This window comes from Myxocyprinus asiaticus, chromosome 43, assembly GCF_019703515.2.
Source record: "Myxocyprinus asiaticus isolate MX2 ecotype Aquarium Trade chromosome 43, UBuf_Myxa_2, whole genome shotgun sequence".
Taxonomy (NCBI): domain Eukaryota; kingdom Metazoa; phylum Chordata; class Actinopteri; order Cypriniformes; family Catostomidae; genus Myxocyprinus; species Myxocyprinus asiaticus.
Genome location: NC_059386.1, coordinates 36,712,692 through 36,732,916, shown reverse-complemented (window position 1 = coordinate 36,732,916; position 20,225 = coordinate 36,712,692). Strand labels below are relative to the sequence as shown.

At 38.5% G+C, this 20,225-nt stretch overlaps 1 protein-coding gene across 4 annotated transcripts in view; it reads left to right on the top strand.

Moving 5' to 3' along the window:
- The window catches only part of unc5cb (unc-5 netrin receptor Cb), a 267,331-nt gene that overhangs the window by 145,021 nt on the left and 102,085 nt on the right, over positions 1–20,225 (top strand). For all 4 annotated transcript variants that reach the window (XM_051686038.1, XM_051686037.1, XM_051686039.1 and 1 more), the window contains exon 4: positions 14,084–14,187. In XM_051686038.1, coding sequence (XP_051541998.1) covers positions 14,084–14,187 — 104 coding nt within the window. The remainder of the gene's footprint in view (positions 1–14,083; positions 14,188–20,225) is intronic.

The following is a 20,225-nucleotide window of genomic DNA, read 5'->3' as shown; positions in this document are numbered from 1 at the left end:
CAAGCAGAAAACCAACAGGAGGCATTTCGTTGTGTGTATTTCACACATCTCAAGCAATGTATTTTCATTTCAGAGCACAGTTTTACATTTTAAAGTTTGCTTTTATATTTTGTGAACAAAATGAGAGAGCAGAGTTTGCCTGAGCAAAATATTTCAATACATGTACTCACTGTTTCAAAATATAGTCACAAGACGTAATAAATGTGTTAACATGATTTTACTGTGATAATCATTTTACGTAACACTAACACCCTAAAACGACCGTAAAAATGATGATACTCAAATAATACACAAGTTTTAACCTGTTAAGCTCTGAAGGTGTTTTTAAAGATTTCCTGTTTCAGTGGCATACCCAAAATTAAAGACTTATAACTTGACAAAAAAAAAAAAAAAAAAAAGTGTTTGGTATCATTGTAAAGAAGACTATTCAACATTTTTAATGATATAGATTATGATACATTCTGAGACTCTCAACCTAAGAAACTGCCAAAAAATTGACTTTTTTCGTATTTTTCTGATTTGACATTATCTCTGTGTGTAAATAAAGTGGCTCCGAAAAAACTGCTTTTGTTTCATTCCCAATCATAACAACTGTATCTGAGAAAAATTGTGTCGATAACGACAAAGCAATAAAAAGTTATAGCATTACAAACATAATTTATCATAGTGTCCAAAAACATCTCCAAACAAATAAAACATAATAATGGTACATAAGAACTAATTACACATGCAAACACAACAATGACTAAAGGTTTGTATAGCATGCAGACATGATTTTAGTAATGAGATTTCACAGAATGAGTTTCATTCTGTGTCATTTGAGTCATCATTGAGTCTGTGTCATGTATTTGGCGCCATCTCCTGGTGGCCATATGTAACATTGTGCTTCATGTGGATTATCTAATGATCTATGCATCTGATTATCTTGTGTGTGGACTCGTTTGAAAGATAATCACCTCCTCTAAGTAATAGGATGTGATATTTTATGTTCTGTTAATTTTTCATGAAGTTATAAGTGAAAATGTGGCATATAAGCAACAGCAACATAATTGTCAAAGACATATAATTAGCTATTACTCACTATATTTTTGTTGGTGAGTAAAACAAATAGACTGGTTGTATTCTACTCTTTGAGAGCTTTCCAACAACATTTGACACATGGCTATTTGATGTTTTTCTGATTGCAATAATATGTACCGTTTTTTTTTTTTAATGATTTTTTATAAATCAAACGAAATACTTCTGACATTTGTCTGCAAATTTCAAAGCACTTGTTCAGTTTTGGTCATAATGTCTAAATGCATTAGAAAGTAGAGCTTCTAAGCTTTCAAGCTATACCTATTTTGTGTTGGTCAAGACTGTAGTTATTAATATTTTGATGATTATTTTGGCCCATCTGAGCTTAAAGGGTTAACAGGATAATTTAATGTAAGTGCTTGTATAAAATGATAAATGAATATCAAGGTTGAGTTCAAGTTAAGCTCAATCGACAGCATTTGTGTTATAAATTTTGATTACCCAAAAATTATTTCGACTCATCCCTCCTTTTCTTTAAAAAAGCAAAAATGGAGGTTCCAGTGAGACACTTACAATGGAAGTCAGTGGGATCAATTTTTGGAGGGTTTAAAGGCAGAAATGTGAAGCTTATCATTTTATAAAAGCACTTGCATTAATTCTTCTGTTAAAACTTGTGTATTATTTGAGCTGTAAAGATGTTTTAAATCATCATTATTATGGTTGTTTTAGGGTTTACAGCTTTATTTTAAAACGACTTGCATGGAAAAGGTTAGCAAGTAATTTTATCACATGAAAAGCATGTTAACACACATGCTTTTGAAAAAGGGAGTATTTTATCGTTCAAAAATTGGCTGCATTTACTTCATTGTAAGTGGCTCACTGTAACCTCGATTTTTGCTTCTTTTTGCTTTTTTTTTTTTAAGAATAGGAGGAACATTTTGAGGTCTTGGATACATTTCAACTGATCTTTTGTCTTTTATCTTTATTTTATTTTTCCGAGCATCTTTTCTCTGCTAAAGCGTAAAACTTTTTCTGAGTTTTCTCTGGTTATTCCTGAAAGTACTGCATCTGAAATATCTGTGAAACATCCATCGTCTCCACCTTACATTAATTTATAATAGCCAGAGAGGTTTTGCACCGCTACATATCACAAATGGCATTGTAATGCATTTGGCCCATTAGAGGCAGTAATAAATCCAGCATGTGTGTGTTTGCTCATTTCCTCAATGTCGAACTTCTACCTTATATTATTCACCACTCAGGGTTTTTGGACCTGGAATGGCACAAAATATGGATTGTATTCTGTTGAGAACCCCAAAGTGCTTTAAAATGGGGTGGCAGCAGCAGCACGCTTCAACCGCTTTTAATGTGACAAACCCGAGTGAAGGCTACAGCTGCAGCCAATACTCACATGCTAGTATAAATACTGACGAGAAGCTTGATTTGGCCTGCTTAAAATCGGAAACTATTCGGAAGAGGGAGACATATTGGGCCAGAATGTATTCTTCGGGCGGCACACCAAAACGAGTCGGTGCATGAACATGCAAAAGTGATTACAGTATGGACTTAAAAAGCTGCAGTATGCACTACTAAATGGTGTACTCTTACTCTCTTTAGAATGAAACAGAACTGGCAGGCGCTCTGTTCGATTTATAATCGATGTCGTCTCAAACGTACATGTCAGAACACAAGTAATTAATTGTGCCCACATGGAGGCGGGCGCGGGGGAGATGCGGGCGCCCCCAGGGAGGGGCTTTAATGGAATGAAAACGCTGGTAATTGGACTGAGTTGTTTTAACTACCAATCCTTGAGCGCTGCGGTGACTGACTCCCGCTTTAAACAGCGGCTCTCCCGCAGTTATTACTGTAATGAGCTCTGATGCACTCTGTGCCGACAACACACAAACACCTCTGGACATGCGCGGGTTTGATATGCGAGTTAAATCGGTTTTATGTTCAGTAATTTGATTTTTCACTCGTTTATAAATAGGCTTGGGTGATGTAGCTAAAAATGTATCTTATTATTTGTCTTGCGATTAATATTGAATAAATATCTTATGTATTTGCTCTGCAAAGACTTCAACATTTTGAATCTACCCAGAAAACATTATTTTTTTAGAACCATAAACTAATGTTCACAGAACGATGCATTGAGATTTTTTTGTGAAAACCTAATATACACCGATCAGCCACAACATTAAAACCACCTGCCTAATATTGTGTAGGTCCCCCTCAGCACCAACCCGCATCTCAGAATAGCATTCAGAGACGCTATTCAGCAGTTACAGAAATACTCAAACCAGCCCGTCTGGCACCAACAATCATCCATGTGATTATCTATTCAGCCAATCGTGTGGCTGCAGTGCATAAAATCATTCAGATACGGGTCAGGAGCTTCAGTTAATGTTCACATCAACCATCAGAATGGGGAAAAAATGTGATCTCAGTGATTTGGTCCGTGGCATGATTGTTGGTGTCAGATGGGCTGGTTTGAGTATTTCTGGGATTTTCACACACAACAGTCTCTAGAATTTACTCCGAATGGTGCCAAAAACAAAAAACATCCAGTGAGCGGCAGTTCTGTGGATGGAAACGTCCTGTTGATGAGAGAGGTCAACAGAGAGCGGCCAGACTGGTTCGAACTGACAAAGTCTACGGTAACTCGGATAACCACTCTGTACAATTGTGCTGAGAAGAATAGCATGTCAGAATGTAATTCTGAGATGCGGTTTGGCGCTGTTTTGGCGGCAAGAGGGGGACCTACACAACAGGGCCATTTCGGACCATTCTGGCGCCCTAGGCAAGATCTCTGTTGGCACCCCCATTGGGGGGGGATTGGGGACGGTATGGTAGAGGCCTCCTCTTTGGCACCCTCCCAGCAGATAGCCCCTAGGTGACCGCCTAGTTCGCCTGTGCCTAGAAATGGCCCCGCTACACAACATTGGGCAGGTGGTTTTAATGTTGTGGCTGATTGGTGTAAGATCTTATTAGGGCCCGAGCACTGGTGCGAGGACCCTATTGTTCTTCTAGGCATATTATTATTATTATTATTATTATTATTATTATTATTATTTTCCCCAAATGAATCACATTTTTGAGGGCCTAAACATACTCAAACACATGAAACTTTGCACACGCATCAGAAGTGGTGAAAATGTACATATGATATGGGTTTCAGAATTAGGTGTGGCAAAATGGCTCAATAGTGCCACCTACAAACATTCAACGATGTGCGCTTTATGCTACATTTTACCTACACGTACGAAAATTGGTACACATGTGTAAAATGCCAATACCTACAAAAAAGTATCTTGGACCCATGCCCTAAACTCAACAGGAAGTCAACCATTTTGATTTATCTCTTCAATTTTTGCTCAGTTTTTGCCATTTCCAGGCCTTGTACTTTAACGAACTCCTCCTAGAGATTTCATCAGATCTGTTTCATATTTGGTTATTCTAATCTAAAGGCCTTGGCGATGCTATATTGTGACGCTTTTGAGTTTTCTTTGAACGGCGTGTCCGTGGCGGCCTGACAAATTTCGCTGTTTCGCCATTAAACAGGAAGTTGTTGTAACTCAAACATACAATGTCCAATCTGCCCCAAATTTCACATATTTGATAACAGTCCCGGCCTGAACACTTCTATATGCCAATATTCAGTTACAGTCATAGCACCACATACTGGCAACAGGAAATTGCATATTTTACACTGTGATACACTCTTAACAAAATTTAAATGCTAAAAAATGCTAAAAAAATTGGAGTGACGTTCCCCTGGCACAGGAGCCCCAATGTGCACCAGGTTGCGAGGGCCCGTTCATCGCTGCTTGCAGCTTTTAATTCAGAACGTTCTTATTTTTAAGGTTTTATTTTTGTAGCCATTAGGCCTGTCGTCTGATCGCGCTTATTTGGTCTAACCACCATTTATTGTACCAGCAACATTTTATATCCAAATAAGGGAATTTTAAGCAAATATATAAATGCCATCAACGGCACGTGTGTGTAATTTAGTTGAACTCCGAGCGTCACTGAGCTGCACTCTGGATGTCAAACAGATCAACTCCTGTCTCTGATTTTATTATATTTTTTATAATAAAAAAATATGAGCTCCAAAACAACTAAAGTTGACCAAAAAGAGACACATTTGAAGTATTTTGAAATATTTTGATATTTGATATGATAAAAGCCTTAAAAGGAAATTATATATCTCTATTATTTGATTTATATATTTGAAGTTAAATATGTAAAAGGTTTAGTGTATGAAGCACACATGCACCTTAAGAAATGTGACAGTTTATATGGCAATTCATCGTGAAAGCCCTAAAAGAGACAATTGACCGTCGTAATAACAATTATTTGATTGACAATTAATCGGCAGCCAAATTTCATAATCCTGACAGCGCTAGTAGTCACAATCCAACTTTCCCAGAATGTTACAGGAAGGTTTTTTGTGTGACAGCCTAAGCACTTAAGTAATTGTTTTTCCCCCATTCACTTTTTTCCACATTATTTTTTATTTAGTAGTAACGATAAGGGAACGTTTCGTAAATAAATCCGTCTAAATTTTTAGGTTGGTTTGATGTAATGTAACAATATATGCTGTTGATCTTTCAATGTCTTTTGATCGGTTTTTAAATGTAATTACTGATAAAATGAATGTTGCTTTTCTGCTAGCGGTCCTTCATATTAATAGACTGTGTGTATTTGTCCTCTTGGCATTCTCAGCTTGACCTTGGCGTGTGTGTGTGTGTGTGTTGTGTATCTGGACACCCACAGGGCAACTTCCTGTCTCTGTGTCAGACAGTGACAAACCCGCAACCTTCAGCGCTCGGCTCCGCCCCCCTGACGGCACAATGAGCCGTCCGTACGCCATGCTGTCTGTCCGTTTATCTCTCTACATCATGGGCAGACTGATTCTTCTCTTCAATCGTTCTTTAGTACGAGTGATTCAAGTTATCAGTGTCATTTGAACTGGAGAGACAATCTCAAAACCGTCTGCTTATTAGACTATATTATGGTGACATTCTTCCCAGTGAAATTCCAAAAGCAGGACGTTTTCCCATCAAAGCGTACCGTTTTTCAGGTTTATGCTTTAATGATAAAAACTATTTCATCAGTCATTTTAATATCACTTCATGTTTACACTAAATGTACAAACCAGCACAGAGAAACGTCCAGCAGTGTTCATGTTATCACCATCTCCTCTGTTCTGACGTCCTCCTCCATCCCAGCAGAACACAACATACATCTAATGAACCTGCAGGCTGCTAGAGCGAGACACTCTCCACACCTCCAGCGCTCGCCTCTTTCATTCGGTGTGGGAACGCATAGAAATATTGGATGTTTATTAGAGCAGCACATGAAATCTCTCCATCTCTCTGGTTCTCTGAGGACCTATGTGGAGGAATGCTGATGGGGAGATGGAGATGGAGAGGACCCGGAGGAGCTCGTGGAGCTCGACTCATCCATCACTGTCAGCAGACGCTCTGATGATGAAACTGCGGTGATTCAAACCACTCCCTCTCTGATCGACAGCTCGATCAGCCACTCGCTGTCTGTTCTGCTGCTCCGCCCTCCCTGGGCTCAAATGATGAACTTCCTGTAGGTTGGGGTGCCACTTTTCTCATTTGGCATCACTGGCATTAACTGTACTCGGAGTCAAAGAGGGATGAACTTGGCCTAAAGTGAAGCATCATAACCGTGTCACAAAATGTAGCCTAAGTAGACAGCAATTTAGTTATCATAGGGCATTTTCACACCTAGTTTGATTGAGCACTCCAAGCGCTATAGTGTGCACATGTGAACAACCCAAATGATCTCAGACCACCCTAAAAGGACCCGAAAGCGAACCGTACTCAGACCACCTCAGGAGGTGTATTAAGCATACATACACCTTAATAAGTTTGATTTATCATCATAATCACAATTATACGTTTACAAGTTATTGCTAGCCAAATTTCATAATCGTTACAGCCATGGTGTCTAAGTTCTTAAGGAGCTGTGGCGTGAACAACAAGGATTCTGAGACCACTTAAATGTTAAAAGGACCAAAAAAAGAAACTGGGTCCTCTTAAGTCCACTTACAGTGTGAACACCAAAAGCACTGAGGTCATTTGCAGCTGGTTCCCTTTTTGGTTCACTTTAACTGAACTATATGTGAAACCAGCCATAGATGCATTAAACGATTTTGTGGGATGTTGATGCGTTTGAAGAATATTGGGTGAACATATTTTGGTTTTGAAAACTGTACATTTTTAAAGCATTTTTATTTTTGTAATCACATGCACATTTGGAGCATTTGTTCAAAGCATTTTTGGGGATGTTGACATGTTTGGAACATAAGTTTTAAGCATTTATTGCGATTTAAAAGTCTGTTTGGACTGTTTATCAGTTCTGAAGCCAAAAGTACACATGAACTCTTTCACAATTTCTCTCTCTCTCGCTCGTTCGCACTCTCTCTCACTCTTGCTCGTTCGCACTCTCTCTCACTCTTGCTCGCTCGCTTGCTTTCTCTCTCTCTCTTGCTCTTTCTCTCTCTCTCTCTCGCTCGCTTTCTCTCTCTCTCTCGCTCACTCGCTTTCTCTCTCTCTCTCTCTCTCTCTTGCTCTTTCTCTCTTTCTCACTTACGCTCGCTTGCTTTCTCTCTCTCTCTTGCTCTTTCTCTCTCTCTCTCACTCTCGCTCGCTTTCTCTCTCTCTCTCTCTCTCTCGCTCACTCGCTCTCTCTCTCTCTCTCTTGCTCTTTCTCTCTTTCTCACTCATGCTCGCTTGCTTTCTCTCTCTCTCTTGCTCTTTCTCTCTCTCTCACTCTCGCTCACTTGCTTTCTCTCTCTCTGAATTCTCTGTGGTCAGAAATACATACTGTGTCATTCTCTTAAAGTGTCATGAAACCCCCCTTTCAGTACAAGTCAGTTCTCAACTGCAAAAAAAAAAAAACAATAAAAACATGGGCATGGTAATCAGCAGAGTGTATATTTATTATAGGCCCTAAGTTTTTTATTTATAAATATTTGAATTATTATGCATTGTTTAAATGAATTAACTTTATTTGGTGGGATTTCTCAGCAAATAATGATGAATGCGATTAGTTCGATTAATTAATCGGCATGTCGTAATATTAATCGATTGACAGCCCTAATACATTTATTAATTCAAGGACGAAAACACATCCAGTCAGTTTTATTTCACTTTAATAGAGTTAACTATATCAAGGTTTCTCACATATGCACACTGTAATACACAACTGCATGCAACAAAAGGCTTGAATATATTATACACTGTTTTGTAAGTGTAACCGGTCCTGCTCGACCCGCTATGAGCGAGATTCGAACCGGGGTCTCTGACATGGGAGGTGGGCGTGCTAATGAGGAGGCTAAAGGCTACAGCCCCTAGCTCAATCGAGGTTTACACATACCGTACATCTATCACGTACCAGCTGGCTCCCGTTACATAAGCTCACCGTACAATCCAAAAATATACACAGGTCATGTTGGATCGGTGATTGCTGGTAAGTGCACATATAAATGACAAGCCATTCACTATTATAAATATATGTGAATTCACTATTGCTTTTGAAATAACTTTTAGATGTTATTCTGCGGTGTTGATTCACATAAGAAAGTGATTTGATTGGTTTACACACTCACAGTAAGAATGAATGGGGTTTGTGATGCCAGTCTAACCTGTCAGTCTACGAGCCCCTGTCCGTCTATCCATAAATCGATAAACTTCCTGTTAAAACCCCTTTTTCAAATGAGTCCGTTATTAATGAATAGCACGGCGTTATCCGCTTTGCACTGGAAAAACACGCGGCTCTCGTGTATTTTTCGACCAAGTAATTTCATATTAACCAACGGGTCTGACTGGCTGAGAAAGCGCCCGTCTCATGAATGATATCAAGAGAAACCAACGACGTGTGTGTGCTCAAATCTAGTGTAAATCTCAAACATATGCCACATGTTGATTTCAAATGAGAAAGATGAAAATAGCCCTGAACAAAATCCCTAAATTAACCAAAAGTCCTCTTGAAATTTTTCAAATTGTTTTTTTTTTTTTTTTTTTTTTTTTTTAATGACTTTAAGGCCACATCCACACTTAAACATTTTCAGTTGAAAACGCAATATTTTGCCGTTTACACCTCTCATCCAAAATGAAACTGTGTTTTACTCCATTGTAAACAAATACTGTCTAGTAATGCATATTTTGAAAATGATGACATGAGGAAAACAAAAACTGAGTTTTCAGACGAAAACAGATTAGTTAGGATGTGGTCTAGGTAGACAAATAACTCGATTTTGAGATGCATCAGTATTGTAGGAAACGTTTCAGCTTTACTCGGTAATCAACACAAACCAAATGTGTTTGTGTATAATGTTGTTATCAGTCGCAGAGAAATAAATCTGTACCCGTTTGTCATCATGACAGTGTTTTCTCATTGTAGACAGATAAATAACATTGATGGCAGATAAGCAGAGAATATTGTGTGGAAAATTCTGTAAGTCTTGACATATAACTTGGAAAAACAGGCAGATTTTTTAAGTCTGGTGCTGTTTAATTGCTTGTGTAAAGTTAATGCTGAAGAGTCTAATCAAAGTAATATGCAGCGTGAAGCAAAAACTCATTATACCGTCCATGAAGATACCGGCCATGAGCATGTACTGGCACACTGTACTCGCACCTGCGCCATACTTTATTCACGCTGGATGTGAAATATGTACTCAAGGCAGCAGAAGGCACAGCGAGCTGAATGAAATATATACATCTCTATTCCAGCAGCTTTCACTGGAGTCACTGAAGAAGCTGAGAGCAGATTTCTGAGGGTCAGTGAGAAAAGATGGACTGGACTCGAATGATCAACATCTAATGACACGTCTTTAGAAAAAGCATTGTTATATTCCGGTCTCACTAGAATGAATATTGCATCATAGATATCAACACTACAAGCTACTGTCTTTCCAAGTATACATGACACAATGCATAATCCAATATCTGAAAAAAGTACATAGGGTTAAACAATGGTGAGACTAGTTATGGTCCGATTAACATGTACACATGCTGGACAAAAGTGAGCTACAATCACATTAAAAAAGACAAATTATTGTTTTCAAATGTCCTCTTGAAATCAAACTTTTAAAGTGACTTATAGTGGAAATAATGATAAGATCAGATTACTCACTTGCCTAATAATTGGGCATGCAGTGTAACATATATACATACAAACTGATCAGCCACAACAAAACCACTGACAGGTGAAGTGAATAACATCGATTATCTCGTTACAATGGCACCTGTCAAAGGGTGGGATATATTAGGCAGCAAGTGAACAGTCAGTTCTTGAATTTCATGTGTTGGAAGCAGGAAAAATGGGCAAGCATAAGGATCTGAGCGACTTTGACAAGGACCAAATTGTGATGGCTAGACGACTGGGTCAGAGCATCTCCAAAACGGCAGGTCTTGTGGGGTGTTCCCAGTATGCAGTGGTTAGTACCTACCAAAAGTGATCCAAGGAAGGACAACCGGTGAACCGGTGACAGGGTCATGGGCGCCCAAGGCTCATTGATGCGCATGGGGAGCGAAGGCTAGCCCGTCTGGTCCGATCCCACAGAAGAGCTACTCTGTAGCACAAATAGCTGAAAAACTTAATGCTGGCCATGATAGAAAGGTGTCAGAACACACAGTGCATCGCTGCGTATGGGGCTGTGTAGCCGCAGACTGGTCAGAGTGCCCATGCTGACCCCTGTCCACCACCAAAAGCGCCTACAATGGACGCGTGAGCGTCAGAACTGGACCACGGAGCAGTGGAAGAAAGTGGCCTGGTCTGATGAATCACCTTTTCTTTTAGATCATGTGGACGGTCGGGTGTGTGTGCATCGTTTACCTTGGGATGAGATGGCAGCAGGATGCACTATAGGAAGAAGGAAGGCCGGAGGAGGCAGTGTGATGCTCTGGGCAATGTTCTGCTGGGTAACCTTGAGTCCTGGCATTCATGTGGATGTTAGTTTGGTACGTACCACCTACCTAAAGATTGTTGCAGACCACGTACACCCCTTCATGGCAGCAGTATTCCCTGATGGCAGTGGCCTCTTTCAGCAGGATAATGCGCCCTGCCACACTGCAAAAATTGTTCAGGAATGGTTTGAGGAACTTGATGAAGAGTTCAAGGTGTTGACTTGGCCTCCAAATTCCCCAGATCTCAATCCGATTGAGCAACTGTGGGATGTACTGGACCAACAAGTCTGATCTATGGAGGCCTCACCTCACAACTTACAGGACTTAAAGGATCTGCTGCTAACATCTTGGTGCCAGATACCACAGGACATCTTCAGAGATCTTGAGGAGGCCATGCCACGATGGGTCAGAGCTGTTTTGGTGGCACGATATTAGGCAGGTGGTTTAATGTTGTGGCTGATATATACTGTGTGTGTGTATGTATGTATGTATGTATGTATGTATGTATGTGTATATATATATATATATATATATATATATATATATATATATATATATATATATATATATTCTGCTGGGGTGTGAACATAGCCATTGATCAAAATGCCCATCTAAGCGAAGTATTAACCTTGTGCGACCCCGCGTCCAAATGCATGGACATTGTGTTTTGGCTTCACTGTACGCAACGCATAATTTAATTTAAACTGACTGATCTCAGTTCAGGAGACTCTGGGCTGTCAGTAAAGGGTTACATTTTCGACCGACTGAGTCATGTGACCAAATAACATGGCAGAGGAGTTTGTGTTTGGTTAAAAAGACAACAAAACTACAACTGGTAAGAAACCTCATTAAGTTTTTACATTGAAACCTGTTTGAGTCAAAAGATTAGAGTCTCTAGTTTCATCCGATATGCTATTTTTAAAATTTGAGCGATTTAACGCGAAGCGGCGTGCTGATAAACACAAAGACCACATGCGTGGACTGTTGCTCAGATTCAGTTTAAATATCCTATATTTACTGTACATTATCACATTGAGAATAAATGGATTCATCCAAAAGCTGAAAATGTTGCTTTCAGAGGCTTTATATGGAGTTAGGATGAAAATAAGGTGCATTTCAAACTGTTCTGAGACCAGTGCAGACAGACAGCACACTGGAGGTTAAGTCATTCACTAAATAGGGAGCAAGGGAGCATCCTATAGCTCTCTATGCAGTTAAGTGCATTCACTCCTAAAATCTGATCAAAAGTTCAGTTTCAGGCTGCAGATGATGTTTGGATCACTCAACATGTTTGACAGACATGTGACAATGATAATCAGTACATAGATTCAGAATTTATAATGTATCATTTTATTTTAACATGATTGACAGTGATTGGATGATGCTGGACATTACTTTGAATCTGAATTAATTATGATAATTTCTGATGTAATGTCTGTAACGTCTAAAAACATGAATAATCAACACTCCTGGAAACATCATAAACTATTTGATGAAAAAATCAGACTTTCAATAGTTTAGTGTTACACAGTTGGTTTGTCTCAAGTAAATGTAAACAGGTGAAAATATTGGATAAAAAAAAAATGCAAGAAAAAGAGAATCACTTACTGCCCATAATTTATATATTTATTGTTTAGCCTTGTTTACTTGAATAATTACTTAAAACTTAAATCAGTTTTTATCTATTTCTAACTGAAAACTGCAGCTATTTATTTTATTGGAATTAAATTTTTATATGAATATTTGTAACTTTTTTTTAAATATGCATTTGTGGCATAATGTTGATTACCACAAAAATCATTTTGACTCGTCCCTCCTTTTCTTTAAAAAGCATCAAGGTTCCAGTGAGACACTTACAATGGAAGTCAATGGAGCCAGTGTTTGGAGGGTTTAATGTCAGAAATGTGAAGCTTAAAATGTTATAAAAGCACTTGCATTAATTCTGTTAAAACTTTAGTATTTGAGCTGTAAATCATTTAACAGTCGTTTCAGGGGGGCCTGGGTAGCTCAACGAGTACTGACGCTGACTACCACACCTGGAGTCGTGAGTTTGAATCCAGGGCGTGCTGAGTGACTCCAGCCAGGTCTCCTAAGCAACCAAATTGGCCCGGTTGCTAGGGAGGGTAGAGTCACATGGGGTAACCTCCTCGTGGTCGCTATAATGTGGTTCTCTCTCTCACGTGGCACGTGGTGAGTTGTGCGTGGATGCCACGGAGAATAGCGTGAAGCCTCCACACGCACTACGTCTCCACGGTAACTTGCTCAACAAGTCACGTGATAAGATGCACGGATTTACGGTCTCAAACGCGGAGGCAACTGAGATTCGTCCTCCGCCACCGAATTGAGGCGAGTCACTACACCACCACTAGGACTTAGAGCGCATTGGGAATTGGACATTCCAAATTGGGGCGAAAAAGGGAGGAAAAAAACCCTGAAAAAACAGTCGTTTCAGGGATTTAGGGTTTACTGTGTTACCTCATCATGGCAACAAAGTTGTAAAATTGGATAACTTTCCACAGATGCGGTTAGTAAGTGATTTTATCACACTAAAATCATGTTAACACACATATTGTTTATGTCTTGTGTCTATACTTTTGAAACAGTGAGTATTTTATAGTTCAAAAATTGGCCCCATTGACTTCCATTGTAAGTGTCTCACTGGAACAGATTATTTGTGGTAATCAACATTATGCCACAAATGCTGTCGATTGAACTTAACTTGTATTGAATCCAGAATATTCCTTTAATATCATTAGTTTTTGATGTTGGATTGAACAAACTGTTGGAGTGTTCCCACCTTAATTTGTTTTCAGTTTTATTGTTTTATTCTTTGTATTATATTACCCTTTAATTACAAAAATAGTGGCTTTTTTTTTTTTTCTTTTGCTGTTGGAGCAAACGGAAATGCAAAAATAACATTTCTATTGTTTCCCTTTGACTGCTGTAGAAGCCAACTCTGCTTTAGTTTACTTTCATGTTCCAAAGCCGGATATGTGAAATGGTCCAAATTGTTATAAACGGCTGAAATGTTGCCATTGTGACATACGTACACTGAATAAGTGCTCAGTCAAGTGCAATCATGTGATGTGCTGAAATATTCATGTGTGTTTCTTTTGTAGATCTCAGGAAAACATTTGACCAGGAGCCGTTGGGGAAGGAAGTTTCTCTGGAACAGGAAGTGCTGCTCCAGTGCCGCCCACCTGAAGGAATACCTGCCGCTGAGGTACACACTTATCCGTCTACACACACGTGCACACGCAGGGCAGCACTCTCCGCTGATTAATGTTAAATTGAATTAGAGATTAACGTTTGTTACGGGGCTGAAGCAACGGCGAACTGCTCAGCAGCTGATGTGCAGATAACTCAATCACTCGAACCAAATGTCAGTCTTTCACAAACATTTACCTCTGTGGCCACCTGCTAATTCCTATTTAGCTACACAGGACATATTGAATCCCACATCGATTGTTGCTGGAGTGCGCTGTCAGACAAACTCGTCCAAACAGCAGCAGAAAGTTTTGGCTAAACGGGATTAATAGATGGTGGCGCTAAAGGATTTTCTCAAAGCATTCAGTCTTCTCTCAAAGCGTCCGTCTTGACAATGAAAAAGGAAGGAAACTAGGCATCCGTGCTCCGCCACAGCAAATCCGCAAGCGAATCATCCTCCAGGCAGGCTTAAACGACTCAATGGACAGATGTTAAAGGAACGGTTAGCGTGAGAGCCCCAGGCAGTGTTTTTCTCTGCCTTTTAATCATCTAAACACGTGTTTTGACGACCACCGTTAACTAGCGTCTATCTTCAGCTCCATCCCTCTAACACTCTAGATGAGGTTAAAGGAGGCGTAAATTGGGGGGTGTGGACAAAGTATTTAAATAATGACCGCTGTTGAATCCACAAGATGTTTGAAGGTGCATTTGCGTTGACAAGATGAAACAACAAAGGATTTTATTAGAACTATTGCTCGCTTCTGGAGAAGTTTGCACATTTGGTCGTGTGCAGATAAGCCGTTTCTTTCATGCAGTGCTGTTGCTTTTCATATGTAGGTTTGGATATTTCCTGAAGGCCGTTCTGTCATCAAACGCTTCGAAAAGATCACCGAAATACCATTTGGCCTTTTGTGGCTGCAGGGAAACTTGTTAATGTCCTGTTTGGAAGTGAAAAAAATCATAGAGTTCCTGGAAAATTAAACTGGCTGCTGTATGTAAGGGATAATGTACAGTCAGCCGGTCATTATCACAAAACAGGCTTATTTCATGGCTACTTACCAAATAAATAAATGGGAACTAAATATTGATTTAAAGGAACAGTTCACCCAAATAAACATTCTGTCATGGTTTACTCAACCTCATGTTGTTCCAAAAGGAGATATCGCATTCACCATTCACTTTCATTGTATTTTTTTTATTTTTTTCAGTACAATGAAAGTGAATGGTGACTGAGGCTGTCATTCTCCTTTTGTGCTCTTGTCACTTGCCTCCGCTTCCGAGACCGTCAATCCGCGCATCTTATCACGTGACTCGTTGTGCATGACACCGCGGAGACTCACAGCATGTGGAGGCTCATGCTACTCTCCACGATCCACACACAACTTACCACACGCCCCATTGAGAGCGAGAACCACTATTCACGACCACGAGGAGGTTACCCCATGTGACTCTACCCTCCCTAGCAACCGGGCCAATCTGGTTGCCTAGGAGACCTGGCTGCAGTCACTCAGCATGCCCTGGATTCAAACTCGCGACTCCAGGGGTGATAGTCAGCATCAATACTCGCTGAGCTACCCAGGTCCCCCAAGTTGAAAATATTGTTAAAGCTCAATATTCACAAATATTATTTTGCAGAATGCCAATTGACCAATCAGAATTAAGCATTCCAAAGAGCCTTGTACATTGCTGAGTGTAATCTGATTGCAAAGTAATTACTGTAATCTTATACTTTTACTCAAAAGTAGTGTAATGCATTACTTTTTAAATTCTTGTAATCCGATTAGTTACTGACATTAAATTACTTTTAAGTACTTGGGTTATAAATAATATTTGTCTAGAATACGTTTAAAAAATGAATTATTTTAATATGTATTAAAGAGGTCAACTGATTTTGCAGATACCGATAACTAATGTGGTGGAAAAGGCCAATAACCGATTAATCAGGCGATTATTTTTTTTTTTTTATTTTTTTTACTCGATTTATAGAATGATTAAAGATTTCTTAGTATTTCCTTGATATGACAGGCACAGAGGCCACAAGAGTCCCAAAAGCAGTTTATTGTGCAACCAAAACTGTAATAATAACCAGACAAAATTAAGATTTTGTGCATTGTTGGACTTTTAACTATAAACATGCCCACAATACTCTGTGGACTTGACTCCATTACTATATATTTCACCAGATGAGGTTTATTGATGAGTGAAAAAAATGAGGAATAAAAAACTATTGACATTTTGCCGATAACCGATAGTTCCAAAAAGCAACTATCGGCACCGATTAATCAGGAAAACCGATATATCGGTCTAACGCTAATGTATATCTAATATAAATGTTTTGAATTTATTAAGTGGAACAACCTTTTCAGTTAAGTTTTTTTAGAAAGTAAATTAAAAGTCATGCAATTAGTAATTTGATTACCTTTTATGAAGTATTCATTAATCATATTTAAATTTTAGAGAAGTAATTTGTAATGGATTACTATTTTGAGTAACTTGGATTACATTTTTATCAGCTGGACTGAAATAAAATAAATGCTATGTGAATGACCCATATAGTGCAAGCCGTATAAGCAAACCTCAGCTCTATTCTGAGAAACGAAAGAGCGTTTGGGGTGAGATCAGAGTGAGTCCTCCAGGGAGGAAGTTGATTGGAGCTCATCTGAGAGTTCAGCGGGAGCTCGAGAGAGTGTTTCCTTTGATTCAGCTCTGAAAGCACTTGAGCTTGACCTGGAAAACGGTGCATTCAGTGACCAGAACTCTGACACCTTTATCGCAGGTGAAACTGCTGACATCAGAAGAGAGTCATTTTCCTATAATTCCTCAAACCAGAGGAACAGTTTCTTCTTTTAAAAGAGTAAAGACCTGTATCACCACACAACAACACTCTTTGGCAGCAGAAAGTCTGTCTCTCATTAAAAGTCATTTGTGTTGGGTGAAATTGTACATCACAGATGGCACCTGCTTACTTTCACTTGGCATACTTTGTTGGCGTTACATTTTTTTTGTCATTTGTTTGCGGCATTATGTATTTCAAAACCAAATGCAATTATGGCTGTGCAGATGCAATCATATATTGATATATCGTGATTTTCATTTTTACTGCAATATTTGTGACCAGATTTCACGCTATGCAACTGAAAATGTCTGTGATTAGCCACTGGCTGGTAAATGCTCAGATTTCACTTAGGGATGCACCGATACCATTTTTCCTCTCCTGATCCGATTCAGATACCTGAACTCTCAGCATCGGCCGATCCCAATACCAGAGTTGTTTTTTTTTTTTCTTAATCAGTAAAGAATATCTAAACCTCACTGTGTGGAACTTACTGGGGGTAGTCTTTTATGTGCAAAGAAACACAAACTTCTAACTACACATTATTTCATTAGAAAATAGAGAACACAAAATGATAGAAAAATATGCAGCCTATTAAGAACAACTTTATTTTTTAATAGTGTTTTAATAGTAATTCCAGTGAAAGTCTTCAGTAGAAAAGAAGCCAGTTCTCTTTACACATTTGTCCAACTTGTATCTGGATTAAAGGTGCTGTAAGCGATTTTTCATTGAAAGGTATGCAAAAATGTTTACTACTCCATGAAAGATTTAGTAAAATAAGTGTCGTGAGTAGTGGTCGACTGATGTGTTTTTTTTTACTGCCGATATCCAGAGAGCAGGGTGGCTGATACAATACCAATATATCACACAATTTAATATAGTAAATAACATAAATAAAATAGCAAAAAAAATATATATATACATTATTATTTAGCACTATATTTACTCAATTTTAAACAAAACTTTAATTTTGTAAAAAATAATCTAAACAATATTGTATTTAAATTGGTAGATAGCAGTTTCTTGAGATTTCTGTTTAGTCATCAAATTTTAGTAATTATTTGCACATGATGAAATTGTTAATATATTAGGAAGATGGAAATAACAGTACACACAGTAGCCCAGCAACCATGGATGGCATGTCCACATTAGCAATTGCATTTACTCCAAAAATACAGAATCAAACCAATTGTACAAACAGTGAATAGTGAATAAGACTATTTACGTATAGCACACGTGAAGCGCTTTTAATTTGAAGTTACACTTGCGCTCGTGTGGATCCAGCTCGAGCAACAATCTCCTGACAGTTTAAATGACATGGATCACCTGCTTGGATTGTCATGGACTGACTATCATGATTTGTGAATCAGAGGAACTTTTGATCTTGATCCTGAAGTTTTTGATTCTGGCTGATAGAAAACGCGCTTCAGAGGAAGATATTAGATGAGCGCTCGACGGGAAGAAAATGCTGGATTTTTGTGAGGTTGGTTTATTACATCTGTTTAAATGAGGTATGTGCATATTTGCAGATGGTATATGATAGAAGTTTTATTGATCATTAGAAAAGTGACAGGGAACTGTTGAGGAGAGGCTGATAGAAGTCAATAAATGAGCACTTCACAGGATGCTGGATCTGCACAAGTTTTGTGAGGTTGGTTTATTACATCTGTTTAAATGAGATATGTGCATATTTGTAGATGGTATAATAGAAGTTTTATTGATATTTGCCTTTTTATCATTAGACAAGACAGTTAAAAGTTACAGGGAACTGTTGAGGAGAGAGATGGAGAATGAAACGGGTGAACACTTTATGAGCTCAAACGCGTCTGCCGCGGCTCTGATATGCGGACCGTTTAAATGAGACTGTGTTGCACACCGGTCTATTATTGTAGTAACATGATGGCACGTAACAACAAAACGAACCGTGACTGGTTGTTTACATGTCTCGGTCACTTCACACGCAAGCAGCCGATTCTCAACGCCCTCAAGAAACAAATCGGCCAAACGGGGAAATTTATCGATTTATTGGCCTCTGCGATATATCGGTCGACCATTAGTCGTGAGATATCTCACCAGTCTCTGTGTCAGCTCTAGACTCTGTAAACAGCAAGCAAAAATGTGTACGCGGACCACAGACAATGATACTTTCTGCCTGTCAATCATTTTGCACGTTCTCATAGTATTGAAGTTGCAGCGAATTATTGAGGCTTAATGCCATTTTTATGCCATGTTGCTCATAACAGTTGTCAGTTGAGGGCGCTGTTTTGCTGCTGTTGTTTTTAACAACGTTTCTGCTTGTGTCGGTGTCAAAAAAGCTGGTGTCTTTGGAGTTTGTGATTTTGGAAAAAGGTGGCGTGTCTAATTCAGCGGCTCAGCTTATCAAAATTCTAGAACGGCTAAAATCGCTTACAGCACCTTTAAATGGATTCAGACCTTTTTTTTTTTTGTTTGTTTACTTCAGTTGTAATAGGATATTAGTACACCTTTTCAATCACAGTTATTTATTTATTTTTATTACTAAAATACTATTGTAATTTAATATAATAATAATAATACATTATTAAATATTAGAATTTTATTTTACAATAGTAATGCATTTCAGTCATAATTTGGGGCTTTTATTTTGATGAAATATTCCAGGAAGACGGTAACCTTATAGTGTCTGTGTGTGCGCTAGTTCACTGTAGTTTAACGCTATAATGCCGCCTGTATCTAGTTATTTTCTAAAGCCTGTGCATGATTAACATAATCAAATTTTCCAAACATCCTGTTGTCTGCAATGTACTAGATGTCTTCTGCCACCTGGTGGACGTTTCTGGGCATTTCTTTATGGAATTTATTTATTTTTTCAAATGCACACTTTTTTTCTTTTAAGTAAAAGTGACTAATGATTATAGTGTAATGAATGTAGTGAATGAATATAGTGTTTGGTGCATAAAATACATATGATATAAATTGCTATTGAAAAAGTTAACTGTGATGCATTTAAATCCCTATTTTTGTAGACCATGGAAAGTTGTCACGAACGAACTTTTTCTTTTTATAGCTTGTCTAATTGTACTAAAAATTAGAATATTCAGACCATTCTTTTATATTTCAGGCTTTACAGGGTTCATATTCTTTTCATTCAAAATCTGGTGAAATGCTCCTTGTTCGGATCTCAGTGCACGTTATAAGCGAACTGAACTATTGAGCATCAGTGTGCTATGTGTGTGTTTGAT